Source organism: Gobio gobio (genome assembly GCF_949357685.1).
Source record: "Gobio gobio genome assembly, chromosome: 6".
NCBI classification, from domain to species: Eukaryota; Metazoa; Chordata; class Actinopteri; order Cypriniformes; family Gobionidae; genus Gobio; species Gobio gobio.
Genome location: NC_137102.1, coordinates 15492525 through 15516116, shown reverse-complemented (window position 1 = coordinate 15516116; position 23592 = coordinate 15492525). Strand labels below are relative to the sequence as shown.

General features: G+C 37.7%; 2 protein-coding genes across 3 annotated transcripts in view; one reads left to right on the top strand and one right to left on the bottom strand.

Moving 5' to 3' along the window:
* LOC307127639 (ADAMTS-like protein 2) overlaps positions 1-11994 on the bottom strand; it is a gene marked incomplete at both ends in the record, with an annotated part of 17953 nt that extends 5959 nt beyond the window's left edge. The window contains 10 exons of the mRNA XM_079819026.1: positions 960-1308; positions 2138-2570; positions 4114-4289; positions 4379-4459; positions 4731-4854; positions 6414-6559; positions 6863-6965; positions 7194-7269; positions 9242-9384; positions 11896-11994. Of these exons, the coding sequence (XP_079675152.1) occupies positions 960-1308; positions 2138-2570; positions 4114-4289; positions 4379-4459; positions 4731-4854; positions 6414-6559; positions 6863-6965; positions 7194-7269; positions 9242-9384; positions 11896-11994 (1730 nt within the window). The remainder of the gene's footprint in view (positions 1-959; positions 1309-2137; positions 2571-4113; positions 4290-4378; positions 4460-4730; positions 4855-6413; positions 6560-6862; positions 6966-7193; positions 7270-9241; positions 9385-11895) is intronic.
* olfml2bb (olfactomedin-like 2Bb) lies at positions 11392-23592 on the top strand. 2 transcript variants are annotated; one of them, XM_079819029.1, is made up of 9 exons: positions 11392-11471; positions 16292-16363; positions 16692-16958; positions 17183-17290; positions 18109-18270; positions 18717-18894; positions 19934-20371; positions 20478-20654; positions 22694-23586. In XM_079819029.1, the coding sequence occupies exons 2-9, from the start codon at positions 16334-16336 to the stop codon at positions 23290-23292; spliced, it is 1959 nt and encodes a 652-aa protein (XP_079675155.1). In that variant the 5' UTR covers positions 11392-11471; positions 16292-16333; the 3' UTR covers positions 23293-23586. The 2 variants fall into 2 exon arrangements, with proteins under 2 accessions (XP_079675155.1, XP_079675154.1); XM_079819028.1 differs by lacking the exon at positions 11392-11471 and having other exon boundaries at positions 15957-16363; positions 22694-23592.

The window sequence follows — 23592 nt, the reverse complement described above, 5'->3', positions numbered from 1 at the left end:
TACAGTTATATTATAGCTGTATAATTTTTCACATTGTTTTAGATTTTCTTTTTGTAAAGTAAACAAATTGTTTTTGTAAAGAAAGGGCAAAGTATAGAAAAAAAGTCCTATAGAAAACTTAACATTGCATTTTTTTTTTAAATGTATTACATATATTATATTTAAAAACATATTGCTAAAAAGAAAATGTTAATTCTTTTGTGGCCGGGCCAGTGAAAATATTGGCAGGTCAAAAAAAAAATTGTTTGGAAAATTAATCAGAATTTAGTTATTTCGGATTAGTCATTTAATTACGACAAGACAAAATATAAGAGATTTCCACAACAGTTTATATGGCATTTAACTGAATAAGACTGGCATTGGTCAAGTCAGTTCCAGTTCCAGCTCTTGGCCCTTTCCTAATCCTGTTCCTGTAATTCATGTCTCAATTCAAACTGTCCTATCATATAAAGCCAAAAAGGCCAAAAAATATTAAAACTTAAAAATAAAAACAAATAAAGCCTGTTGTTTTACAGTACATGGGCTAAAACGAGTGCACATAACTCATCAGACCTTGAATTCACCCACCCTGACACTTTTGTCACTTTCACACTTTGTATGTTTGCTTAAGTCTGAACCAGAATTTGATTAATTGAACTACATTACCATCAATACAGTCACCGCAGCAGAAAATGTAAATCCCCCTGAGTTCCTGCATATCCATAATTTTTGAAAAGGCTCATTTATTTTTCATAATTCCATGTTAACTTGCCCTCTGAGAACAGAACGTCGAAGGCTTGGAAAGGAAAAGCTTTCTACCTTTTTTCTACCCTAACAAGCACATCTGTGGAAAGGATGCAGAGACGTTTTGAAAGATTGGTGCACATTTCCATTCATAACAACTCGAGCCAGACCATGGCAATAAATATGTCAGAGCATTCATTTAAAGGCTCAATCCGCTGATATGCCCTCTGTCTGACCTCTCACTGTGGGGGGTCTGCACTGGCTCCACCTGGTGGAGCTGGAGAAGGTTGTACTGGTGCTTTGTGGAGTCATTAGTCCTGGGCTCAGACTGAGGCTCTCCATCGGAACCGTGCATGTCCAGGCTGCCCGGGTAAATCTCCAGTGTCAGGCTGTTGTCCAGTGAAGAGCTGGAGTTGAGCTTGATGATGGCACAACCTGAGAGTGCAGAACCGTCTTTACAGGGCGGTCCGGAGCCTGAGGGCCATGACGCCCCATCATAGAAGAGACTCTTCAGAACTGGCATAGAGGTGTGATTGGAGTCACTGGAACTAGACGAATCGCCATCAATCAAGTTGGAATCAGGGCCTGGGCAACGGCAAAGCATGCTTAAATGTGAAATCAATGAATTAATCCATGACATTTTAGCCAAGATTCCTTTATCTTACAATATTTACAGTAGGTGCACTTAACAATTTGGATACAATTTGGATAAATGTACTATTTTTAACAATAAAATATACACTACCGTTCGAAAGTCTGGGGTCGTTTAAAAAAAAAATTCAAACTTTTATTCAGCAAGCAAGGATGCATTCAATTGATCAAAAGTGAAAGTAAATAAAATATTTATATTTCAAATAAATGCAGTTCTTTGGGACTGTCTATTCATCAAAGAATCCTGGAGGGAAAAAATGGTTTCCACAAAAACTTTTCAACATTGACAATAATAACAAATTATAATGATTTCTGAAGGATCATGTGACACTGAAGACTGTAGTCCAGATTCACAGGAATAAATTACTTTTTTTTAAACTATATTAAAACACTAAATTGTAATAATATTGCACAATATGAATGTGTATACTTGGTGAGCATAAGAGGCTTCTTTCAAAAACATTAAACAAATCTTACTGACCCCAACGTTACGTAGTGTATTTAATTGTATAATGAACAGTGTTTGTTTTTTTTGTTCTTGTGTTCATATTGGCCAAATATGATGTAAAAATATTTACATCAACCATGAACCGTACTGTAGTTCACAAGAACAGAACCCCCTTTTCCAAACAGACCCATGGGTAAAACAGCTTTTACACAAATCAAACTAAACTAAACTTTACCCTTGACTGCATCAACACCTCTGATGTGAAAGTGACATGAAATGCCAAACCCATAATGTTTCCCCCTAAAAATGACTTACCAAAACTGCCTTGTGCCTCAAGATGGTGCATTTCATCATCAAGCTTGTTCCGGAGGACCTCACTGGCAGGTCTAAACAACACCAGCCCAGGAAGCTCACTGAAGTTTACAGAGGCCTGAAGTCCCCACAGCAGCTCTTCATGGTCCACGTGCACATCTACGTTATCTTGGGCTACCAAAGAAATGCTCTGATTGTCTTTCTTTCCATATTCCTTACGAGCCTCGATTTCATTGTGAGTGGAGGAGAGCTCTGTGGAGGATGTGTTAACCTTCTGCTCTGCCGATGAAGGGTCTTTGGATGTCCTTGACATCAGACTGCTTATTTGAGGTTGCTCAGGGGTGGAGGCCATGGGCGGTGCCGCCCCCAGCTCTGGAGCTCGAGGAACTGTGTACTCGTATGTGATGTGGGGCATCTTTCCATTGAGGTTGTAATACTGCACAAAAACAAAAAACATGCACTGAAAAAAATCAAATACTTGAAAAAAGTCACATTTATTGCTTTGTTTCAAAGCAGCTTCAGATTATTAAACAGGAAAATAACAGTGTTAATGTTGTAACATTCAATAGTTACGAAACAAATTCAATTTCAGCTGTAAAACAGCTCTATAAGGTAATAGTGTCATGTTGATTTAAATCTGTTCAATAAAATTGCAAAGTTAGTCATTGTTCAGCTCAATTCTGTTCAAATTTTGTTCTCATCCGATAGTGTCAGTGCAGTTAAAGGGGGGGTGAAACACTCAGTCAATCTCATGTAAATCTTGAGTACCTATAGAGTAGTGTTGCATCGTTCATATCTCCGAAAAGTCTTTCATTTTATTATATTTATAAAAGAAAGATACGCTGTACAGAGTCTTTCCGGAAAAAAAACGAGCAGCTGGAGGCGTGTCGTGTGGGCGGAGCTAAAGAATGACAAGTGCGCGCAGCTATTGCGTTGAGAGGATATGAAAGCTCTGACATCTTTATACGTGGAGAAAAAAAAAGTTTTCCTAAATAAACCATTGAGATCAATCAGATTTATCCATACATATATGATCCAGAATCTGATGTCTCAATGGTGTGTAACTTACTGTAACTTATATGCTTAGTGGCTTGTCATGCTCGCGAGTTTTACAACATTTGTGTGCGTTTACTCATGGTTTATGAGGACATAATTTGGTTTATCGACTGTATAAGATTAAATGTTAGCAGTAGCAAGCGGAACGGCTTTGCACGTCAGACTAGTGTGTGTTTACATAGAAAAACAATGGAATAGTAGCGCATTTGAATGAACGAGTCGATAGCTAACACAAAGACATTTTAAGCAGTTTTACTCACCGCCTGCTTCCAACATACAACTGTGAACCTTAATCGCTGGGACTGCTCCATCTTTCAGCATTAGACTGCATTTCAGCATTATAAACTGTACCTTGTTTATAAACCATTGTCGCCGAAATTCAGGGAACAAACAAAAATACTTGCACAACTCCATCCACTGTCCCATTAACGCTGGGTTCTTTGGGAAGCTGTGCAGGGTTGTCTTGCCCTGACAACCAAAAACACACATCTTTGGTGACATTGTTGATTTGGTGAAGTCCTGTGACTGGCTTCCCTAAAGCGTTTGCTCTCTCGCTCTAGTCCCGCGCGCGCCCTTCCGTGAGAATAGTCCGTGCGGCCCGTACAAGGACATTCCCCCCTATCTGATGTCAGATATACCCATACTCGAAAAAAAACCTTTCTGAAACTTATGAGAAACCGGAAGGAGTATTTTTTGCACAGAAATACTCCATCAAACGTCCAACTTTTAAAAAAAAACTTTGTCCATGTTTAGGATGGGAATCCAAGTCTTTAACAGTGTAAAAAGCTCAGTATGTATGAAACAGCATTTCACCCCCCCCCCCCCCTTTAAATATTACTCTACATTCTGTCTGAGATGATCAGATGATCACATATGAGATAAAATAAAAACATGGTTGTGATTTTACATACCTATATACCTACCATGACATTCAGGGCCTGATGGGTGGGACCCTGAGCCATGATGTACTCAAAGCCATCAGAGAAGAGGTTAGCCGGCCTCCTATACTTAAAGACTGTCCCAGCAACATGGAAGTTCTGTGGATTGTCAATCACACTGTTCCCATTGAAGAAGAAGTGACCAGCTTCATCAGACAGAGCTGGAAGATAATGAAAGATACATTTAATCACTCTTTATTGTTCTCTTTGCCCACAAGAATTTTGACTGATCCACCAATGCAACTCAGACCCAAAATATTTTCAGTTTTCCGCCGCTCTATGATTTGGATATCAGTGGCATCAACTGGTATATTGGTTATGAACACATAACCTAAAGACACAAAGACAAATGAATACATTTTCAATTATTTGTTAAAATAATGCTTATGTTCAAATTTTCATTAAGGGGTAGTCCATCCAAAAATAATAATTCTGTTATTATTGCCTGATATCATTCCAAACCAGAAGAAAGAAATTCAGGAAATGACAGGATTTACATTTTTGGGTGAACCATCCCTTTCATTTATTAAATGCATGGATAAAAGGTAACAAAATTGACTGGAGATGGTCTAATCAACCCTTAATGCTAACATAAGGTATACCTAACTGTGTGATCCCTTTCCGGTAAGATCCTGAGACACGATAACAAGAACCTCCGTTTCCACCACAGACTCCACATTTGTCTATGGTTTTACTGGAATATAATTTCCCATCACACCCTACCACCTGCAACCAAGACAGCAGAATAGTTAGCACTGAACATGATCTCACAAACACAAGGCGACAGTGATCACTTTGTGACACCAAAGAGCTTAAACCAGTGGCCTAGTCACCTAATTTTTTTCTTCTAGACTGGTCCTAACTTTTGAAAATCAGCTGCATAATATGGTAGATCGGTCTAATTTGAATTGGAAAAGTTAGACGGGATTACCCATTTGTTAAGTGCAAGTTGGTCAAACTAGTTCTCACAGTCTTAACATAGTTGCTAAATGTAGTTGCCTTCATCCCTGATCTCTATCCCATTAGGTCACACTTCCTTCTCATTTCCTCTATTTTTACATTTAGATTACCTTTGCGACTATCTAACACTAATTTAAAGTTAATGTAGTCTCTAGAAATACTCCAATTTTCATTCTTTATATTATAATGTTGTGATGCCTAAACGCATGTGTGGTAAACGCATGTTATTTGACTTTACTGTGTTTTTATTTATTTCAGTTTTTTAAAGGTAGACTATGTAACTTTAGCCTGGCGTGGCCATACTCAATTCTAGTCAGAATATGAGTCTGGTACCGCTCCATTGAGCTTTGATTATGGGGCGTGTTTCAACCGAGCCAGGAAAGACCTCAATTGGATAGACCCACAACCAATCAGAGCAACGGAGCGACGCGTAACGTTAGTTGTCAAATGTCAACAGAACTCAACTGCACTGTGTTGCCAAGTCCGTGTTTTTCTCCATGTCCGCGGGTTGAAGCGACCCCAATTATGTGATTATATAAACCCAGGAATGCGAATTTTAGCAGGCAATCTTGCCAAAATAACATATTTTGCCAACCAAACGCCATTTTTTTCCTGAGAACCCCCTGGAAAGTTCGATCATCGTTTCTGAGAGAAATAGTGAAGGTGAATGCATATACGAACAAGTTCTCCGTTTAGGATAAGAGCAAATTGAACCCAAGAGCCTTCGATGACGTGGATGATTACGTTACTGTTGATCATCTATCCATCATCGTCTAAAGCCCGCCCTGACAATTTCATTGGTCCGAACAGTTTCTGTTCGGGCATAATTACTCCTCTATGGAGCGAGTCCAGACCGAATTGCCCGAGCAAACATTTTTGTGGGCGGGGCTAAATTCGGCTGGCATCCAGGCTAATGTAACTTTGTAACTGGGCAAAAGTTACATAGTGTACGTTTAAATTAATTTTAATATCAGGGGTTATTTTAATGGTCAGCCTTAACATGCAAATAATTATCGGTCAGAATTGTAAATATTAGTGCATAATCAATTACTAATTATAAAATATCTGAATATTAATTTTAGCTCAACAGATTCCATGTTTCCATGTCTGGTTTTATTACAAATTTAGAATGAATTCAAATGTGAACTTATTGAGGATACATGATTTCTACACAAAACAGTTAGCTGAGACCCAAGGCTATCAACCAATAAAAATGTAATTGCAAAAATGCTTTTGCTAGAATCCTAAATACAGCATTAATGTAGCCTTTTCACCTTTTAGGACTTTGGCAAGTAATCTTTGCACCAAATGTTATTCTGACGCACCTGACACTGGCCCTCGATGCAAACACCCTGGTAGATGCCGTCCCTGCAGAACGTCCCGTCATGGGCAGGCACCAACAACTGCCTTTCTCCTGTGGTTGTGGTGCATTGGAGGTCACATGGCTTATTGGAGATGTTGATGTAATCATCTGAACAGGAGGTGACATCAGCAAAACATCATTACGATCTAGGCTTTAGAGAATTCCTAGAGATAATAGGTCTTTATGGCATTGAGAGAGGCCTCTTTTGTACATAGGGGACTATGGGCTGAGGAAATAATCCTAAAGGGGCATCTGTGAGCTATAATAGAGCTGGCCAGGGGCCAAGACAAGAAATTCAGAAGAGTCTAGAACACTGAAAGGCTAAAAGACGGAGAAGGAGAGCTAAAGAGATTGTGAAAAACAGAGAGAGAAAGAGGTGGAAAAAGAAAACACTGAGGGATGTTTTTTTACCCGGATAAAGTGGAACCCACTCATAGTGCTTCCTGCCGAAGGCTTTGGCATTGAATTGAGAGCACTGGTGCTGTTTGAAGCTGATTCTGCTGTTTGGGCACGGCTAGGCAAACATCCAGACAACAATAAAGACACAGCTCGTGAGCCAGGCAGCAGGTCAAACAGCCTGCAGATATTAGAGCTTCAAGCCAACATGTGTAAAAATGCACAGTTATGCCAGTTGGCTTGGATGGAGTATTCCACCCAGTAGTAACACAGTCACATTATTACGGGTTATCCTTTCATTATACACAAGCATCTTTATGAAGATCGCATAAACTTTAGGCCATACCTGGTTTGTACACAGCTGATACTGTTTGGACGGTCCAGTGCAGAAGGAACTGTTGATGTTGTGGGTCGACGTCAGTCTGAAAACAGCATATACTGTAAGTCCATCTTGATGAAACATAACATTTTTATTCATTCATGAAAGGACCTGCAGAATACTGTGTTATGGCGGACAACCAATAAATGGCTGATATTAAAATGATATACTATTCCCTTTTTTTAAATAAAATAAAATTGCTTAATAAAATAAACACTAATAATATAAAACACTTTTAAATCTGTAATTTTAAATGCTACATGAATTTAGGCATCACAACATGATAAAAAATTCAAATGAACTCCGTGCTTAATTATGTAAAATAGTACAAATAGGGGAAACTATCTGCACAATTAAATATCTGATATCAGCAAGTACCAATAAATCTTGAATATGGATTGATAACCTTTATGGTACCGATTTCCCTAGAGTCTTTTCAGGTGTTTGTTCTTTTTTGGGGGGTGGGGGTGGGGGTGGGGGGTGTTTTTCAGTTGTTTGTTCTTTTTTTTCCTATTGAAAAAAACTGCCAACACCATTACTGCACCAAACCGGTCAAGGCTGGTTTATGTTGGTTAGTAGCACTGGTTTGGGACCAGTATTATTTTAGTATTATTTGTATACTATTATAGTTTTTATTAATATTTTGAGTTAGCGTTTATTTATTTCATTTTAATTTTAGCTACATTTTTGTAATGTGCTTTTGTCATTTAAAAAAAATACTATTTGGGTTATTTTTTATTTCGGTTTCAGTTCAGTTTTAGCATTTGTTTATTTCCAGTTAGCAATTTTAGTGCTTCATAGTAAAAAGAAAAGTAAAACTTTTGTTAATTTAAATAAAGCCTTTTATTTAAAAATTAATAGTATATGTTTTAGATAACGATAATAATCCTACTGGGAACATCAGCACACTAGCATCCCATACTGGTAACCAGCATCCAAAACACAACATATGCCACTGGGATCTCTCTAAACGTCTCCAAATATGATTCTCCTCATCTTTCTAGCTCTCTCCGTTCCCTCCCCCCTACACACACACACACCTTTCGCTGCCTCCACCATACTGGGAAGTGCTAATGGGAGCCAGCTGGACTAGCTCAGCCAGGGCCCTTATCTCCAGTGGAATCTCCCCCAAATGTTTGACCATTTGCTCTAAAAGCCATTTTATAAATATGTTTGTCATTCTGAGCAGAATTCCCTGTGTCATGTGGGCCAGTGGATTGATTTTAATTCCACATGACATTCCTCTGGGTGCTCTGGAGGATATTAGTCAAAGGGGAATTCTCTCCCATTTCCCCCCTTTCTCATGTGAGGGTTCACTTGGGTTAGTCTGTGTTCTGGTATAGGCCGAGGAAGGGAAACGCTGATTTATACACTGTTTATTTTTAATGGATGGGACAATTGTTCATTATTTTCTCTCTTTCTCTGAAGAAAATAATATACTAAAAATAATAATAATAATAATAATAATAAATGTATCTAAATTTATTAAAAATGTAAAAAAAAATATATATTATAAAATGAATGACATTATTATTTTTTTTATTCATGTGCCCTAATAAAATTTTATCAAAATAATGTGCCTGTCACTCACATGAGATCACAGCAATAGCAAACCACAACCATCCAATGATCCAATCAATATCAAGTCCCATGTCCTACATTTTTTCTTGTTGGAAAAGCTGTTTCACTCAGATATACAACTTCTGTTTCATGCTGACTTTAAATGTAAACCAGTTACAGATCAAAATTGTTCATGAAATCAAAGTAAAAACGTTAAAGAGAGACTGAGTATTCAGGGCCAAATAATTCTGAATTTTGTTACCTAAGTTGATCATGAGTGACATTACCCGGTGTGAAAAGTGGGTTCAGATGAGGGTCAAATTGACAGCTCTCAACCCATAGTGGAGAACCTTGCACAAAGTGTCAGACTTGTCACATCTGATTAGTACAGATTCAGAGGGTCTTTTTTCCTCGGGTGAGCTGGAGCATGTGTGTACTAGTTAAGAGTGGTTTACCTCTGCTGCAGACAGTGACGCTCTTGAGAGCGCACTCCTCCTCCGCAGGTACGGGAACAGGTGGACCAGCTGCTCCATTCACCCCACCACTGAGCTACCTCGTCTGGCTGCCTCTGGAAATCCTCCCTCCCCTCACTGCTGTCCTGGCAAATACAGAGACACAGTGCTTCACTGCTGCACACTTGCATGATAACATGGAAAATCTGTAGACAATGGCAATTATTGTCAGACACAACCACTTCTCTGTGTAACTTGTGGGTAAAAGCTGTCATGACTCTCAAGGCACTATTAGTCAAATGTTGTTGTAGTACAGATCTTGTTTCAAATGTTGGACTCAAGCATTGAAGTAATAAAACTTTTTAAGACAAAAAGCAACTCAAGACAACACATTAAAAATAAAATAGGGAGCAGAATAAAAAAAGAAAAATAGGACGGTAAGGAAAACACTGCGAAACAGACTGGCTGTCTATGAATTCAGAAACTAGCCTAGACATTAAAGATGAGATAGATTACTTAGAAAGAGAGAGAGAGAGAGAGAGAGAGAGAGAGAGAGAGAGAGAGAGAGAGAGAGAGAGAGAGAGAGAGAGAGAGAGAGAGAGAGAGAGAGAGAGAGAGAGAGAGAGAGAGAGAGAGAGAGATGAGTGGAGGGCTGTTTTAGGGAAGAGATGGAGACGAAGGTGGATGGAGCCCCCCTAACGGCCCAGATGAAAGGCCAAGCGACTGTAGGCAAATTAAGCAGACTCCTGTTGTCTAGACAGCAGGTTAATCACTCCTCTTCAAGCCGTGCATCAGTGAACTTTAACACAGCACAGGCAGTCTTGTGAAGCTCTCAAAGAGAAGAACTGCCCAGCATGGTTGATCTCAAACCAGCTTTAATGGTCAACGTTTGGATTTTGGTATAAGGAGGCAGATTTACACAAAGACCATTTTCTTCCTAGAGCTCTATGCACCCGTTGACCCATCCTGAATAGTGTGCTGTTTAGTCCACAACTGACATTTGGAAAGTTATGGTATATTTAAGCATGAAATCCACTTGTCTGAAAGTGACATTTTGACATAGATGTGTACTTACTTCTTTTTTCCCGACTGAGACTGATGATTACAGTAGAATATGGACTTACAATAGAATATGACCTTAAAGCACGAACAATAATACCGCAAACTTGTAGAAAGAAATGCATAATCATGGGTTGTTTTGTAGTAAGGGGGTTTGGCAGCCCCCCTCTACAAACCCAAACTGCTTTGCTAGAGTTCAGTGTCCCCCGCCTCAAACGCAGGGGATCTTAAGGGGATCTTGTCCAAACAAGAGTCTGCATGCCCATATGTTTTTTATCTGAATGCCCTCTAGATGTTTAGATTCTAAATAGACAATAGACTTTTCCCCACTTTCTAATGCAGTCCTAAAATGAAGACCCCTTAGGGAGACCACATGGGCGCAATGAGTTTCGAAATGTCTCTTCAGTTGAGTTTAGTCTGCTGATGCTAGAACACGGCGCCGGGTAGGTCGAAATGGTTATTAACATGCTGAACTGAGCATCAAAACATCTTTTATAACAACAGTATTGTTTTCAAACAGCATGTAGGCTATGGCTATAACGGCCATAAATGCTAGACCAAACAACTGAGCCAGTGGCAATGCTCTATTTATGGACAACCATAGGGATTCGTGAACGAATCGTTCCTTTGAATCGGATCTTTTTAGTGAATCGGTAGAAAAACCTGTTACAAAACCTGTTTTGAAATCGGACTGAATCAGCGCTATCGGTTCTCGAGTCAACATTAAAACCGCTCTTTCGAAATAAATGTTTAATAGGAATGACAACTAACACAGATGTTGGTTTTAAGAAATAAAATCCAAAAACATTTAGCCGAGTGATGTAAATTAATTAACCCGTTTATAGGCTACAAATTAGGGTTATTTTACGATCAAAACGACTTTTGTCGCGATGTGCTGAAAAATTCCTGAAACAAAATGAACTGAACACAAGAAAACGAAAATCCCTAATAAACAGCAATGTGCCTTCATGTAGAGCATGGAAACTTTAACAGGAAAATAGACCGCGCGGTGACTGAATCAGTCTTTTAATAAGGTGCTTTGAAAATAACTGTTCGAAAGAACCGATTCATGGAAATGAGTCGGACTGCCCATCACTAGATTCACCTCGAATCAACTCAATCTTGAATAAGACATGCAGCAGAAAGAAAAGTTCACCGGCACGGAGTCCAGAAGGCAAGTGAAAAAGACATTTTTAATAGGTTAATAAAAAATTGTGCTCACGGTTTGTTATGCTCGCGAATAAACAAAACATGCGTGCGATTTAATAAATCGCGATAAAAAAAAAAAAGTAATATTAATGTGCAGTTTTATTTTTTGAAATTCCAGACATAACAACTCTAAGTTACCTGGGCTTTGATCTCAGAACCCGAATGAGCACAAAACGCGGCATAAAAGAGCAATGCCGTGCTCGTGGACGTGGTCAAAACCGTGTTTTGGTGTGAAAGTTTGACGTTACGCCCGCCACAGAGGCTCTTCTCGCTTCCCGCATTGTAACCGGCATTTGTAACTGAGCGCTTATTCAAACCAGCGTTAGTAGATCAAGCATAAGCCCAGAGAGTGTTTCACAGCGATCTATACAAAAATGAACGCGATTTACCTTAACATTTGCACCTGCTGCTGTATTAATAATCCATAAGTGTAAGACAAAGTAGTGTAGTAGAATATGTCCGAATCTTGCAGTCCAGAGACAGTACATGGTTCATTTGAGAACAAGGAGACCTCGCCCCCCTGATCTTAACCAAAGACTAAAGAGAGAGAGGGGCTCGCACTTTGAGGTCTAACGGTGAACGAAAGCCTTGATGCATTAATGGCTTTACAACCTGCTGGAAGAAAAGAAAGGGGGCTGGTCAGACCCACTGTGATTGACCTTGTAGATTTCAAAGTACAGCATCCATCTCTATGAGGACCCAGAAACAGAAGTTTGCCTACATTAGTCATGTAAATGGTCTGAGAGAAGTACTACTAATAACAGGACAAGGTTACACAAAGGCTACTAGCTCACTCAGAATCACCTGGCATGTTTTAACCTGATTATAGCCTTATACCTGATCACTGCCTGTCAGTTTTATGTTATTGCCATATTTGACATAATTAATGTGAGCCAAAACATGTGTAAAGAGAATGTTTTAAGGGGTTCAATCTTGAGGGGTTATTGGACCATTTGCATGTAGCAAACTGCTTTTATTATGCTCAATGGCTGTAACATGATGCTTACTTTCCCCACGAAATGAACGTTGACAATATGAAATAAAGCCTATTCAGGAACAAACATCAATATCTCAAGGTAGATAAGTGTCTTCTTGAATGTATGATGCACATTAACATGCAAATTGCATATCGTCTAATGTTTAACATCATTACTGCACTGAACATACACTTCCGTTCGAAGGTTTGGAGTCAGTCAGATTTCATTTTTCGTCAGAAATTAATATTTTTACGCATTACGGATGCATTCAATTGATCAAAAATTACGGCAAAGAACTTAATATTCATGAAAGAATCCTGAAAAAACCTGATCATGTGACAATGAAGACTGGAGCAATAGCTGCTAAAAAAACAGCTTTGCCGTCAGGAATAAATTACATTTTAATATATATTAAATTTGAAAGCAGTTATTTTAAATTGTAATACTATTTAACAATATTACTGTTTTTACTCTATCAAATAAATGTAAAACATTTCAAAAACATTGGAGACCCCAAACGGTAGTGTGCATGCCCTAAAAGTCCATAAAAATGACATAATCTTAGTTCAATTACCTTATGAATTAGTCTCAGATTAAATATTTTTAATCAACACACAAGGCATTATATATCGTTCTCATGCTACAATAAATTTAGGTTTCTGACAACAAAGGCATGTTCAAACAACCCGACAAAGAGCCTTGTGTCCTTCCACTGATTTCCCTGACTGTGCATTCCTCTTAAAAAATGACAGCTGGATAACTAAAGTAAACCATATTCTATTGCTATTAATTCCAATTAATTATATTTGTTAAATAATACATCAAAGCAATTCATCTATAGCATAATAAGTTGCAGTCAGTTAACATTAATCAAGCATTTCTCTGTGTGTGTGTGTGTGTGTGTGTGTGTGTGTGTGTGTGTGTGTGTGTGTGTGTGTGTGTGTGTGTGTGTGTGTGTGTGTGTGTGTGTGTGTGTGTGTGTGTGTGTGTGTGTGTGTGTGTGTGTGTGTGTGTGTGTGTGTGTGTGTGTGTGTGTGTGTGTGTGTGTGTGTGTGTGTGTGTGTGTGTGTGTGTGTGTGTGTGTGTGTGTGTGTGTGTGTGTGTGTGTGTGTGTGTGTGTGTGTGTGTGTGTGTGTGTGTGTGTGTGTGTGTGTGTGTGTGTGTGTGTGTGGTTTTATCCCGGTGGGGACTTAAACCTGAATGCTCACTGACTCATGGGGACCTAAATTGAGGTTCCCATGAGGAAACAAACTTATAATTTTTTTTGGGGAAATGTAAAAATGCAGAAAGTTTTGTTTGATGGCGAGGGTTAGTGTATGGGTATAGAATATACAGTTTGTACAGTATAAAAAACATTATGTCTATAGAGAGTCCCCACAAAGATAGCGAACCAGATGTGTGTGTGTGTGTGTTCCTGGTAAACCCCACATTATGGGGACCAAATGTCCCCACAAAGATGGCAATATCCGAAATCCTTGTCTTTGTGGGGACATTTTTCTGTCCCTATGCGGAAAACAGCTTATAAATCATACTAAACTAGGTTTTTTGAAAATGTAAAAATGCAGAAAGTTTTCTCTGTCATTGTCCCCATAAAACATGAAAACCCAACATGTGTAGCCTATGTGTGTGTGCGCATGTGTTTTTAGACTCCATCATGGCAGAGAATAAAAACTCCACACTGGAACATTGCCAGGCTGTTGCAGATACTTGATATATGAAACAATAGACACCTGTGATGAAAAACATGATTTTTGATTAAAGACCTATAGCAGCATACTTGTAGGTGCGAGTCAATGTCAAGAACAGCTTCAGCGCCGGGTCACACTGCTAAAGGGCATTGTGCCTGCACAATAGACTTTTGTTTGGAGCTGTCAAACTAAAGAAGTATTTTTCTTACAGACACTGACATATGGACATTCCCTCTAAAATAATATGTAACGTAATGATCAAGCATTACTGAACACAAAGAGCTATCTGTCAGGTATTTTAAGAGTATCCGAGACACTCCATGACACTCATTGTGCTGATTTAATGTTAGACAGTTATGACAGTATTGGATTAGCATTTATACATCCATTTCATCATGATGCAATCATAAGGAGTTGTGACATACATGCTTTTATCATGGAAGCCGAGCAACAGTGACCCGAAAAAGTGTGCACTTTTGTTGCATTAGATATACAATAAGTGGCAAGCTTACTAGATACTAGAATACATATTTTCTCAGAGCTAGTCTTGTTAATTTGAGAATTATTGAAGGGACATCTAACTGCTCCTAATGTGATTTGTCTCAACATGCATCCTAGAAGAGTACATTACTGTAGTTAACTGCATGTTTCACAAATTCTAACAACCAGAAAGTGTAGATTTTTGTATTCATTCTGAACTATTATTTTGGTTTATTATACCTACGAAACATTGTCTTCAGGTGCGAGGACCGTCTTGGAATTGCTCTGTTTATTTTTGTAATGCTTTGCTTGAAAGGTGTGCTTGTGTTGTCTTTCTGAGTTTTTTCTTTGCTGCTTAGGTAGTCAATACTACCCAATTATATGCACTTTTTGGTAAGAATGGTTCTGCCAAGAACATAAAAAACACTGTTAACAGCAATGTCACCCCAACTCTTTATACTGTACAAACAAATAACATCTCTCTGAAATTTTCAAAATGTATTAAATGTTTGCTTTTGGTAATTCAGGAGAGTTTACTTTGAAATTTAGGACAGTTTATATCCCCCTAATTTAAGTGTGTGCATTGTGCAATAGTGAGTGTATGTGTGTATGAGAGGAAGAGGCAGAGTGATATTATGGAGGGGAGATTAGCTAATTTGCAATTTTTTAGTCACCCATTTGATAAGGAGGGATACCTGGAACACCTTTTTTTGATAGATATCTTATATCAAATGGATGTTTGCTAGATATTTTGAGGGGAAAAAACGTTTTTTGAAAAATGAAGATTACTCAGTGTTAAAATAACCAAGTAGTCGTACATAACAATATTCCCACCACAGGTAATTTGCACTAATATTTTCCCATTTGTTTCGATAACTTGCAATGCGTCTACATGGCAGTAGATGGCGTAAACGCTCTACTTCAGATGCAGCTTCATTGGCATTTGTAGAATTTCTTTCAGTAAACCATGACGTCTTTCAAAAGTAGATAGATGGTTTTTTTGACTAATAAACAACTGATCAATTTATCTAAAACCTCTAGCGAATTATCTAATAATTAAGACATCATTAATTTCCACAGAGAAATGTTTTTGAGTACTTTTAAAATGAACATGCTATAGGGCATTTTATGTTATTTATATCTGTGTCGGTTTTTTTTTTTTTGTAATGCGTTTATTTATTGTAGCCTATTGCAGTAAAAAGTGTGGGTCATTGATCCAATGGCAGAACTCCTCCCTGTCTTCAAACACCGCTTTAGGTTCCTGCCCACTGACTTCTGTTCATACAGCAAACCTTTCAAATATCCATTCATCACCGGCTATCCAACACACTGAAGGTCTTCTTTCTGTCTGTAAAAACCATAAGCAACTGCTTTCACCAAACCTAGGACCCTTTTGACGTCATCACTTTTTACATCTTCATTAATTAATGGACTAGCCTATTAGTGCATAGATTACATTAAGAATAATTGCATTTTTATTCTTGGGCGAACAGACAAAGAAAATACTTCAGCTTAATATTTTGACTGAAATTGCTTTAGCAGCTCTTGTCTAAAGAATTTTTATAATGGGATTATTGTTTTTGATTTTTTTCTGTGGCGCGTTTTGTTTTGTTACACGTGCGAATGTGACGGAGCAACAGACTGCTGACAATATAGAAAACCGTGCAACTCTAGAAGATGAAATGGACAACCAAGAAAACATCATAACACAGGTAATTTTTATTGGTTATCTACATTTTGAAAAATAAATTATTAGCCTACATGAATATAAGAGAGTTAGTGAGTGTATTGTGCATTAATAATAACAATAATTGTATTCTATTATTATAGAAATGTGCAATACCCATTTATAAGTCTAAACTTATATAGATACCCAGTATATAGATCAAGCCATGTACATAATATAATATGTATGTCATGTACATAATATGTCAAGTCATATGTATGTACATAATATTCTATAAAGCACTATTTTAAATATTGTATATTAATTTTTTTATACTTTATAAACAATAATGATTCCATTCTTTATTCTAATAGCTCATTGGGGACTATGATAAAGTGAAGACACTATCTGAGGGCTCAGACTGTCGGTGTAAGTGTGTAGTAAGGCCTCTGAGCAGGAGCGCATGCAAGCGCATTGAAGAAGGCCATGCCAAGGCTGAGGATTTCTACACAGTGGAGACAGTCACTGCAGGACCCAGTTGCCAGAAATGTGCATGCATCGCCCCTCCGTCCGCCCTGAACCCCTGTGAGGGAGACTTCAGGTTTAAGAAGCTGCAAGAGGCTGGTCGGGATGATATCAAGGTAAAGGGAATCATCACAACTAAAATCAACTGCATGGTTTTAATAGATGATCCCTAATAATACAAGATAATATAATTTTTAAAACCAGGCTTATCCTATTTCTTTTAATGACTTGTTTTAGACATAAATAAATTAATTAAATTGTGTTATAAATAACTTCTATTAACCCTCTAAATAAGATTTTTTATTTTTTTTGCATTTTATGATCTTAATTGATGTTTCAGCTTTCAACCATAATGGACCTGCTAGAGGGAGCATTTTATGGGATGGACTTGTTAAAGCTTCACTCCGTCACAACAAAACTTCTGGAACGGGTCGATAATATAGAAAAAGTGAGTGCAATGCAAATACTTGTTCTCAGAATGAATTGATACCAAATCCAAACATTAAAACTTATATAAGACATGCTTTTATATATATATATATATATTAGTGCTATCAAACGATTAATCGCGATTAATCACATCCAAAATCAACGTTTGTGTTTGCATAATATATGTGTCTGTACTGTGTATAATTATAATGTATATATAAATACACATACTTGCATGTATATATTTAGGGATTTTTTTCATATTTATATTTAAAATATTTATATATGATATAAATTCTATATACATCCACATATTTCTTAAATATATACATGTATGTGTGTGCATTTAAATATACATAAAAATTACACACAGTACAGACACATATATTATGCAAACACAAACTTTTATTTTGGATGCGATTAATTATTTGACAGCCCTATATATATAGTACATTACATTTATTAATATTTTGCACATGTACACATATATTTCAAAGATAAATCAATAAATGAATTACCTGCTGTTTGGGCCATAACTAAAAAGTTCTTGTTGTTAGTAAAAAGTTACGCCTACTTTACCATGTTAGCACCATCACAGGAAGACAAATCCAGTCATGGCACATTAAGAACAAAAACAGGGTGTCACATTATTTATTTGTAATTATACTGTTCCCTAAAACAACAATGTTGCTTCTGTACACTATTCAGTATTACCATGGCAGCAGAAATCACTGTGTGCTTTCAAATGTTGCCACTGGACAAAAGGGAATTGAGTTCAGGTGGTTTAGGCGGAACTGCCACCCATGGACCTCTATTGTGTTGACATTCTCCCTACAGTCGTTTTCCGGAAACCTGACAAAGGAGAAAGTGAGCGTGAAAGGTGAAAAAGCGCAGGGGAAGGGGCCTCGCTCCAACCAACGACAAGAGAAGAAGAAACGCCTCAGTCTGCTGGAGCCCTCACTGCAGAAGAATGTGGCAGCTGCATTTGCTCACACTGAGGTACAGATACAGCACACACACACTAGCACAATCCATTACAAATGCCTTAATATTGGTCTCACTTCACATAGATTCACAACTGCCAACATAGAATACACACTGCAAACGTCATATATATCATTTATGCAAAGGGCAAAGCCACCAGTATAAACCCTTCCCAGTGGAAACTGGTCGAATTTACTGTTCCAGTGAGCTTGAAGACATGTCAGTAGAAAAATTGTCGGTTACAGCCATACAACTTTCCCACAGCATGCTCAAGTCATTAATACACCACACATTCCCCCATCTCATCCAGAAGATTTATGCAGCCACAAAATGGGCGGCTTGGAAAGAGACAATTAATGCTGGTTATTTGACGCAATGATTTGAAGTAGTGATCAGGTTAATCACATACATTTGTGAAGATAATAATTTAACTGACAATTTCACCGTTTATTCCTGACCAGAGGAAATATGAGGAGAAGTTTGTTGGGAATCTGAGCCCCAGCAAGCCTGTGCTGAAGAGAAGCAACTCAGGGGATCAGGAACCTGTGAAGACTAAAGCAGGTCCCAATGGCATGACCATCAGAAGCATGACCTTCTACAAAGCCAACACAATGGAGGATAGTGAGGGGGAAGCGCACAGTGAGTGTCCAACAGCTCTTTTCACTCACCAGAATGAATCTTTTACTTAATTGTATCAATTTTAAAATGTTGTTACATTGGGATCTCAAGTTGCAGCTCTTATGTACATCAAAGATATTAACAACTGAGGAAAAAACAGAAGAAACAACAAGTTCTTAAGTTTAGTGTGAAAAATGATGAGAAGCTAAATGAAAGTTCAACGCTGATAATCAGTAATTGTAATTACATAGTGACAGCCCACATATTTTTTTAAGCAACCTTGTTTCCAGGAGTACTACTTTCCCCATCCATTTATTTGGAAGTTCTAAACCATGAACTAAACCAACCGGTTTGGAAATGAATGACATTACAAAATTGTATTTAAAACAAACAGGTATATCTTTGAGGCAAATGATTGAATCAAATTCAAACAATATACAACTATTATAGCCAACTGTAAGTATAAAATCAATATATTTAAAATGTATTGCAAAATAATTATGCATATAAATAAACTACCATTCAAAATTCTGGGGGTCAGTGTTTTATAAGAAGTCCCTTTATTCCCAGCATGGCTGTATTTATTTGATTAAAATACAGTGAAACAGTAATATTGTGAAATATTATTACAAATAAAAATAACTAATTAACTAAATAAATCATTCTAATATGTTGATTTGGTGCTCAAGCATACATTATTATTATCATCAATGTTGAAAACTTTTTTCAGGATTCTTATATGAATAGAAAGTTCAAAAGAACAGCATTTATTTTAAATATATAGGAATCATTTGTAACATTTTAATGTCTTTACTGTCACTTTTGATCAATTTATTGTGTCCTTGCTGAATAAAGTATTAATAAAAATTAAAAAAAAATCTTACTGACCTTAAAGTTTTAAATGGCAGTGTAAATATAAGAAATGTGATGGTGGAGGGAGGCATTTGCTCCATGAGGCTGGGCAGACATTAAGGATGCTGTAAGACCCATTATTTTCAGACTACAGGTGAAATTTTACAAACAATTTAAACTAAGCATTTTATGTTTCTTCTCTTAATAGTTGCCACAGCAGCACATGAGGTTGTAAGTGGCGATGGCTCTGTGGATTTAATAATTGAGGACCAGCTTCATAAGCAAGAGCCGTCTGCACCTGTTAAAAGACCTGGAATTGCTGCAGCAGTGATCCAGACCCCTTCAATGAACCTCGACCCACAGAATGGAGACCCTTCTGCTGCAAATATGACAGAGCAAACTGAAGGAAAGACTGTAAAAGCCATGAAGTCAGACACAATTACAACAGCAAGGGCAATCCTGCCAACCTCAATGACTTTAACTACCACAACGACACCAAGCACTAAGACAACAACCATCGCAACTCCTCTTGCAGTGCCAAAACAGCTGGCCAGTGTTACAGTGCCCACAAAGAAGTCCAAACTTAGCTGGGATGAAGCTACGACTCAAACAAGCACACAACCCCCAAAGAAGACCAAAGAACAAGGTAAGCTTGATTCTAGATCCTGCTTTGAAGAAAATTAACTTAAAAGAGTTTAGAGGGGCCGTATGACCTGTGATATATTCTTCTTGTCTGGTTTTATTGTTCACAGGGATCTGCAAGGACACATTAGCAAGCATTGCTGATCCTGTTACACACAACACATATGGCAAAAATGAAGGTGCCTGGATGAAAGACCCAAAAGGCAACGGAAAAGTTATTTATGTGACAGACTACTACTATGGTAACCAGCTTCTGGAATTCCGTGATATGGACACCTTTAAACAAGGTACATCTAACTTTAAAATAATAATTTGAAGCATACTCTACTGTATATTTTCAACTTGGGCTCTGCAAGGGGGTCTGCAAAATATTTGCGGACAGTGTAAATGAAATAAAAGGATTATTTTCCCATCAAATTGTATATTCTTACAGTTTGACTGGAACTGGACTGATTGGAAACCATAACTGTACAAAATAATAACAATTCTACATATACACTACTGTTCAAAAGCTTTAGGTTAGTACACATTTTTAAAGAAATTAATACTTTCATTCAGCAAGGATGCATGTTACAAAAAAAAAATCAAACACTGTTCTTTTGAACTTTCTATTCATCAAAGAATCCTGAAAAAAGATAACACAAAAAAATATAAAGCAGTTTTCAAAATTGATTAAAAAAAATTGTTCTTGAGTACCATATCAGCATATTAGAATTATTTCGTTAAAGAGAATAATTTACATTTTAAAAATTACAAAAGTTATTTAAAATTGTAATAATATTTCACAATATTGCTGTTTTAATGTTTTTTTGGTCAAATAAATGCAGCCTTGGTTGGCATAAGAGACTTCTGTCAAAAACATTTAAAATAAGACCGGCCCTTATTTATATTTTTTAGATTGAAACAGTTTCTCTTCAAAAATATCCATGTTGTATACAATATAACGTTAGCCTGACGTTGTCATACTCTAGTCAGAATATGAGTCTGATACTGCTCCATTGGGCTGTGATTATAAGGTGTGTTTCAACCGAACCAGGAAAGAAAATGCCTCTGCACTCAATTGACTGTTTCGCAAAACCCCGCCCCCTTTAGTTACTGTTGCTATGTCCGACAAGCCGCGCTCTCGCACCACACACACACGTTCTCACGCAGTGAAAACACATCGCAGAGCAAAGAGGATACTGACAACGCACTGACAGACAGGACAGAGCAGGTTGCTTTTAATATAAAACAAAGACTCAACTCTAAAATATTGTCATTTTTAAATAAATGTAAACAATAAATGCCGTTTTGTGGCTCTTTAATGTGTGATGACAGGTCGCTGTAGCACTTCAGTTAAAGCTGCTTGTGAACTGTTCAACTTTTCCGTCTAGTTAATTTAAAGTATCAAATTAACATGAATGAACTTCAGAAGGAATGTTGTTTCAACCACGCAAAGACGTCAGGACACACCGTTTTTCAAGTTCAAGTCCACTGACGTTAATCTACAAACTCTTTTGACTGCTTTGTCGGTCAAAAATGGCAGATTATGATTGGTCAGATTGCCTGTCAATCAAACTCCCGGCGAAGGGTGAATTGGATAGACCTACAACCAATCAGAGCAATGGAGTAAGTGACGTAAGCAACGCATAGTTGTCAACAGAACTCAACTGCACACACGCTGGAAGAAGCAGAAGAAGAGTGTAAACGATCGTTGCCGGTGTTGTAAAAAGAATTTAAGGATACACGGAGTACTTACCAACACGATCATCATTTTTGAGAGAAATAGTAAAGGTGAATGCATATACGAACAAGTTCTCCGTTTGGTAAACTAATTTAACCCAAGCACTCTTTGGTGACGGATATGATTACGCTACTTTTATTCATCTGTCCATCATCGTATAAAACCCGCCCTGACAATTTGATTGGTCCGAACAGTTCGAGCATAGTTGCTCCACAACGAATCAAGTCCAGACCGAACTTCCCAACCTCAAATGTTGTGGGCGGGGCTAAGTTCGGCTGGCATTCAGGCTTGTATAACGTAATATTATTAAAGTAATATAACATTACTTTAGTAGTACTACAAAAACTATAAGGTAAACTTAGTACATATTAAATGATAATATCTGAATCATTTCAGCTACAGTAGTACAGTTACAAAATAATAAGCCAATTATTAAATTTTGGAGACAACATATCACAATAACATATCACAATATCATATATTTTTTTCTAACATAGCATAAATGATTCTTCATACATGCAAATATGCAGCTGCCTTTATATTTTAGGAAGGGGGTCCCTCCTGCAAGATATATGACATTTGTTTCTCATCTTTTTCTCACAGGGCAGTTTAGCAACTCCTACAAACTCCCTTATAACTGGATTGGCACTGGCCATGTCGTCTACGGTGGCTCTTTCTTCTACAATAGAGCTTTTTCCCGTGATATAATCAGGTTTGATCTTCGTCTCCGGTACGTAGCAGCCTGGACCACCCTTCATGATGCAGTCCTAGAGGAGGAGGAGGCTTCCTGGGGTTGGGGAGGACATTCAGACATTGACTTTAGTGTGGACGAGAGCGGGTTATGGTTAGTGTACCCAGCTCTGGACGAAGAGGGATTTCACCAGGAAGTGATCATCCTAAGCAAGCTTCAACCCTCTGACTTACAGAAAGAGAAGAGCTGGAGGACGGGACTGAGGAGGAACTACTATGGAAACTGCTTCGTCATCTGCGGCGTTCTGTATGCCGTTGACAGTTTCGAGCGCACACATGCCAATATTTCCTACGCATTCGACACGCACACGCACACCCAGATGATTCCCCGTCTCCCTTTTATAAACAACTACACCTACACCACACAAATCGACTACAACCCTAAGGAACGTATGCTTTATGCATGGGACAATGGCCATCAAGTGACCTACAATGTAATATTTGCTTATTGACAGTAATTTAGCACTTTATTAAGGTACTGCGTGCAGCACTTTCTGTGTAAAATAGTAAAATGATTGTGTCTAAGTGGGTTGTAGATCAGTCTACATGACAGATATTTTATGAATATTTCATTGTCTTATTTTTGTCTGTTGCATGTCTTTTGTATTTGCTTTTTATTGGATGTTTCTTATTCTCAAAGGGGTACAAAATATTATTGAGCTATTCGTGACAAGGTTCTCACTGCTTTCTTGAAGTGTACATGTATGTTGTATATAATGTAATTTAAAATAAACTTTATAGCAGGATCTTCT

Bases quoted from the DNA above. Each gene is read 5' to 3' on its own strand.
- olfml2bb (XM_079819028.1), top strand. From the start codon at position 16,217: ATGGGATTATTGTTTTTGATTTTTTTCTGTGGCGCGTTTTGTTTTGTT. The intron at 17,291-18,108 runs GTGAGTGCAATG...TTCTCCCTACAG, and splicing joins GGGTCGATAATATAGAAAAA to TCGTTTTCCGGAAACCTGAC. The intron at 18,271-18,716 runs GTACAGATACAG...ATTCCTGACCAG, and splicing joins CTGCATTTGCTCACACTGAG to AGGAAATATGAGGAGAAGTT.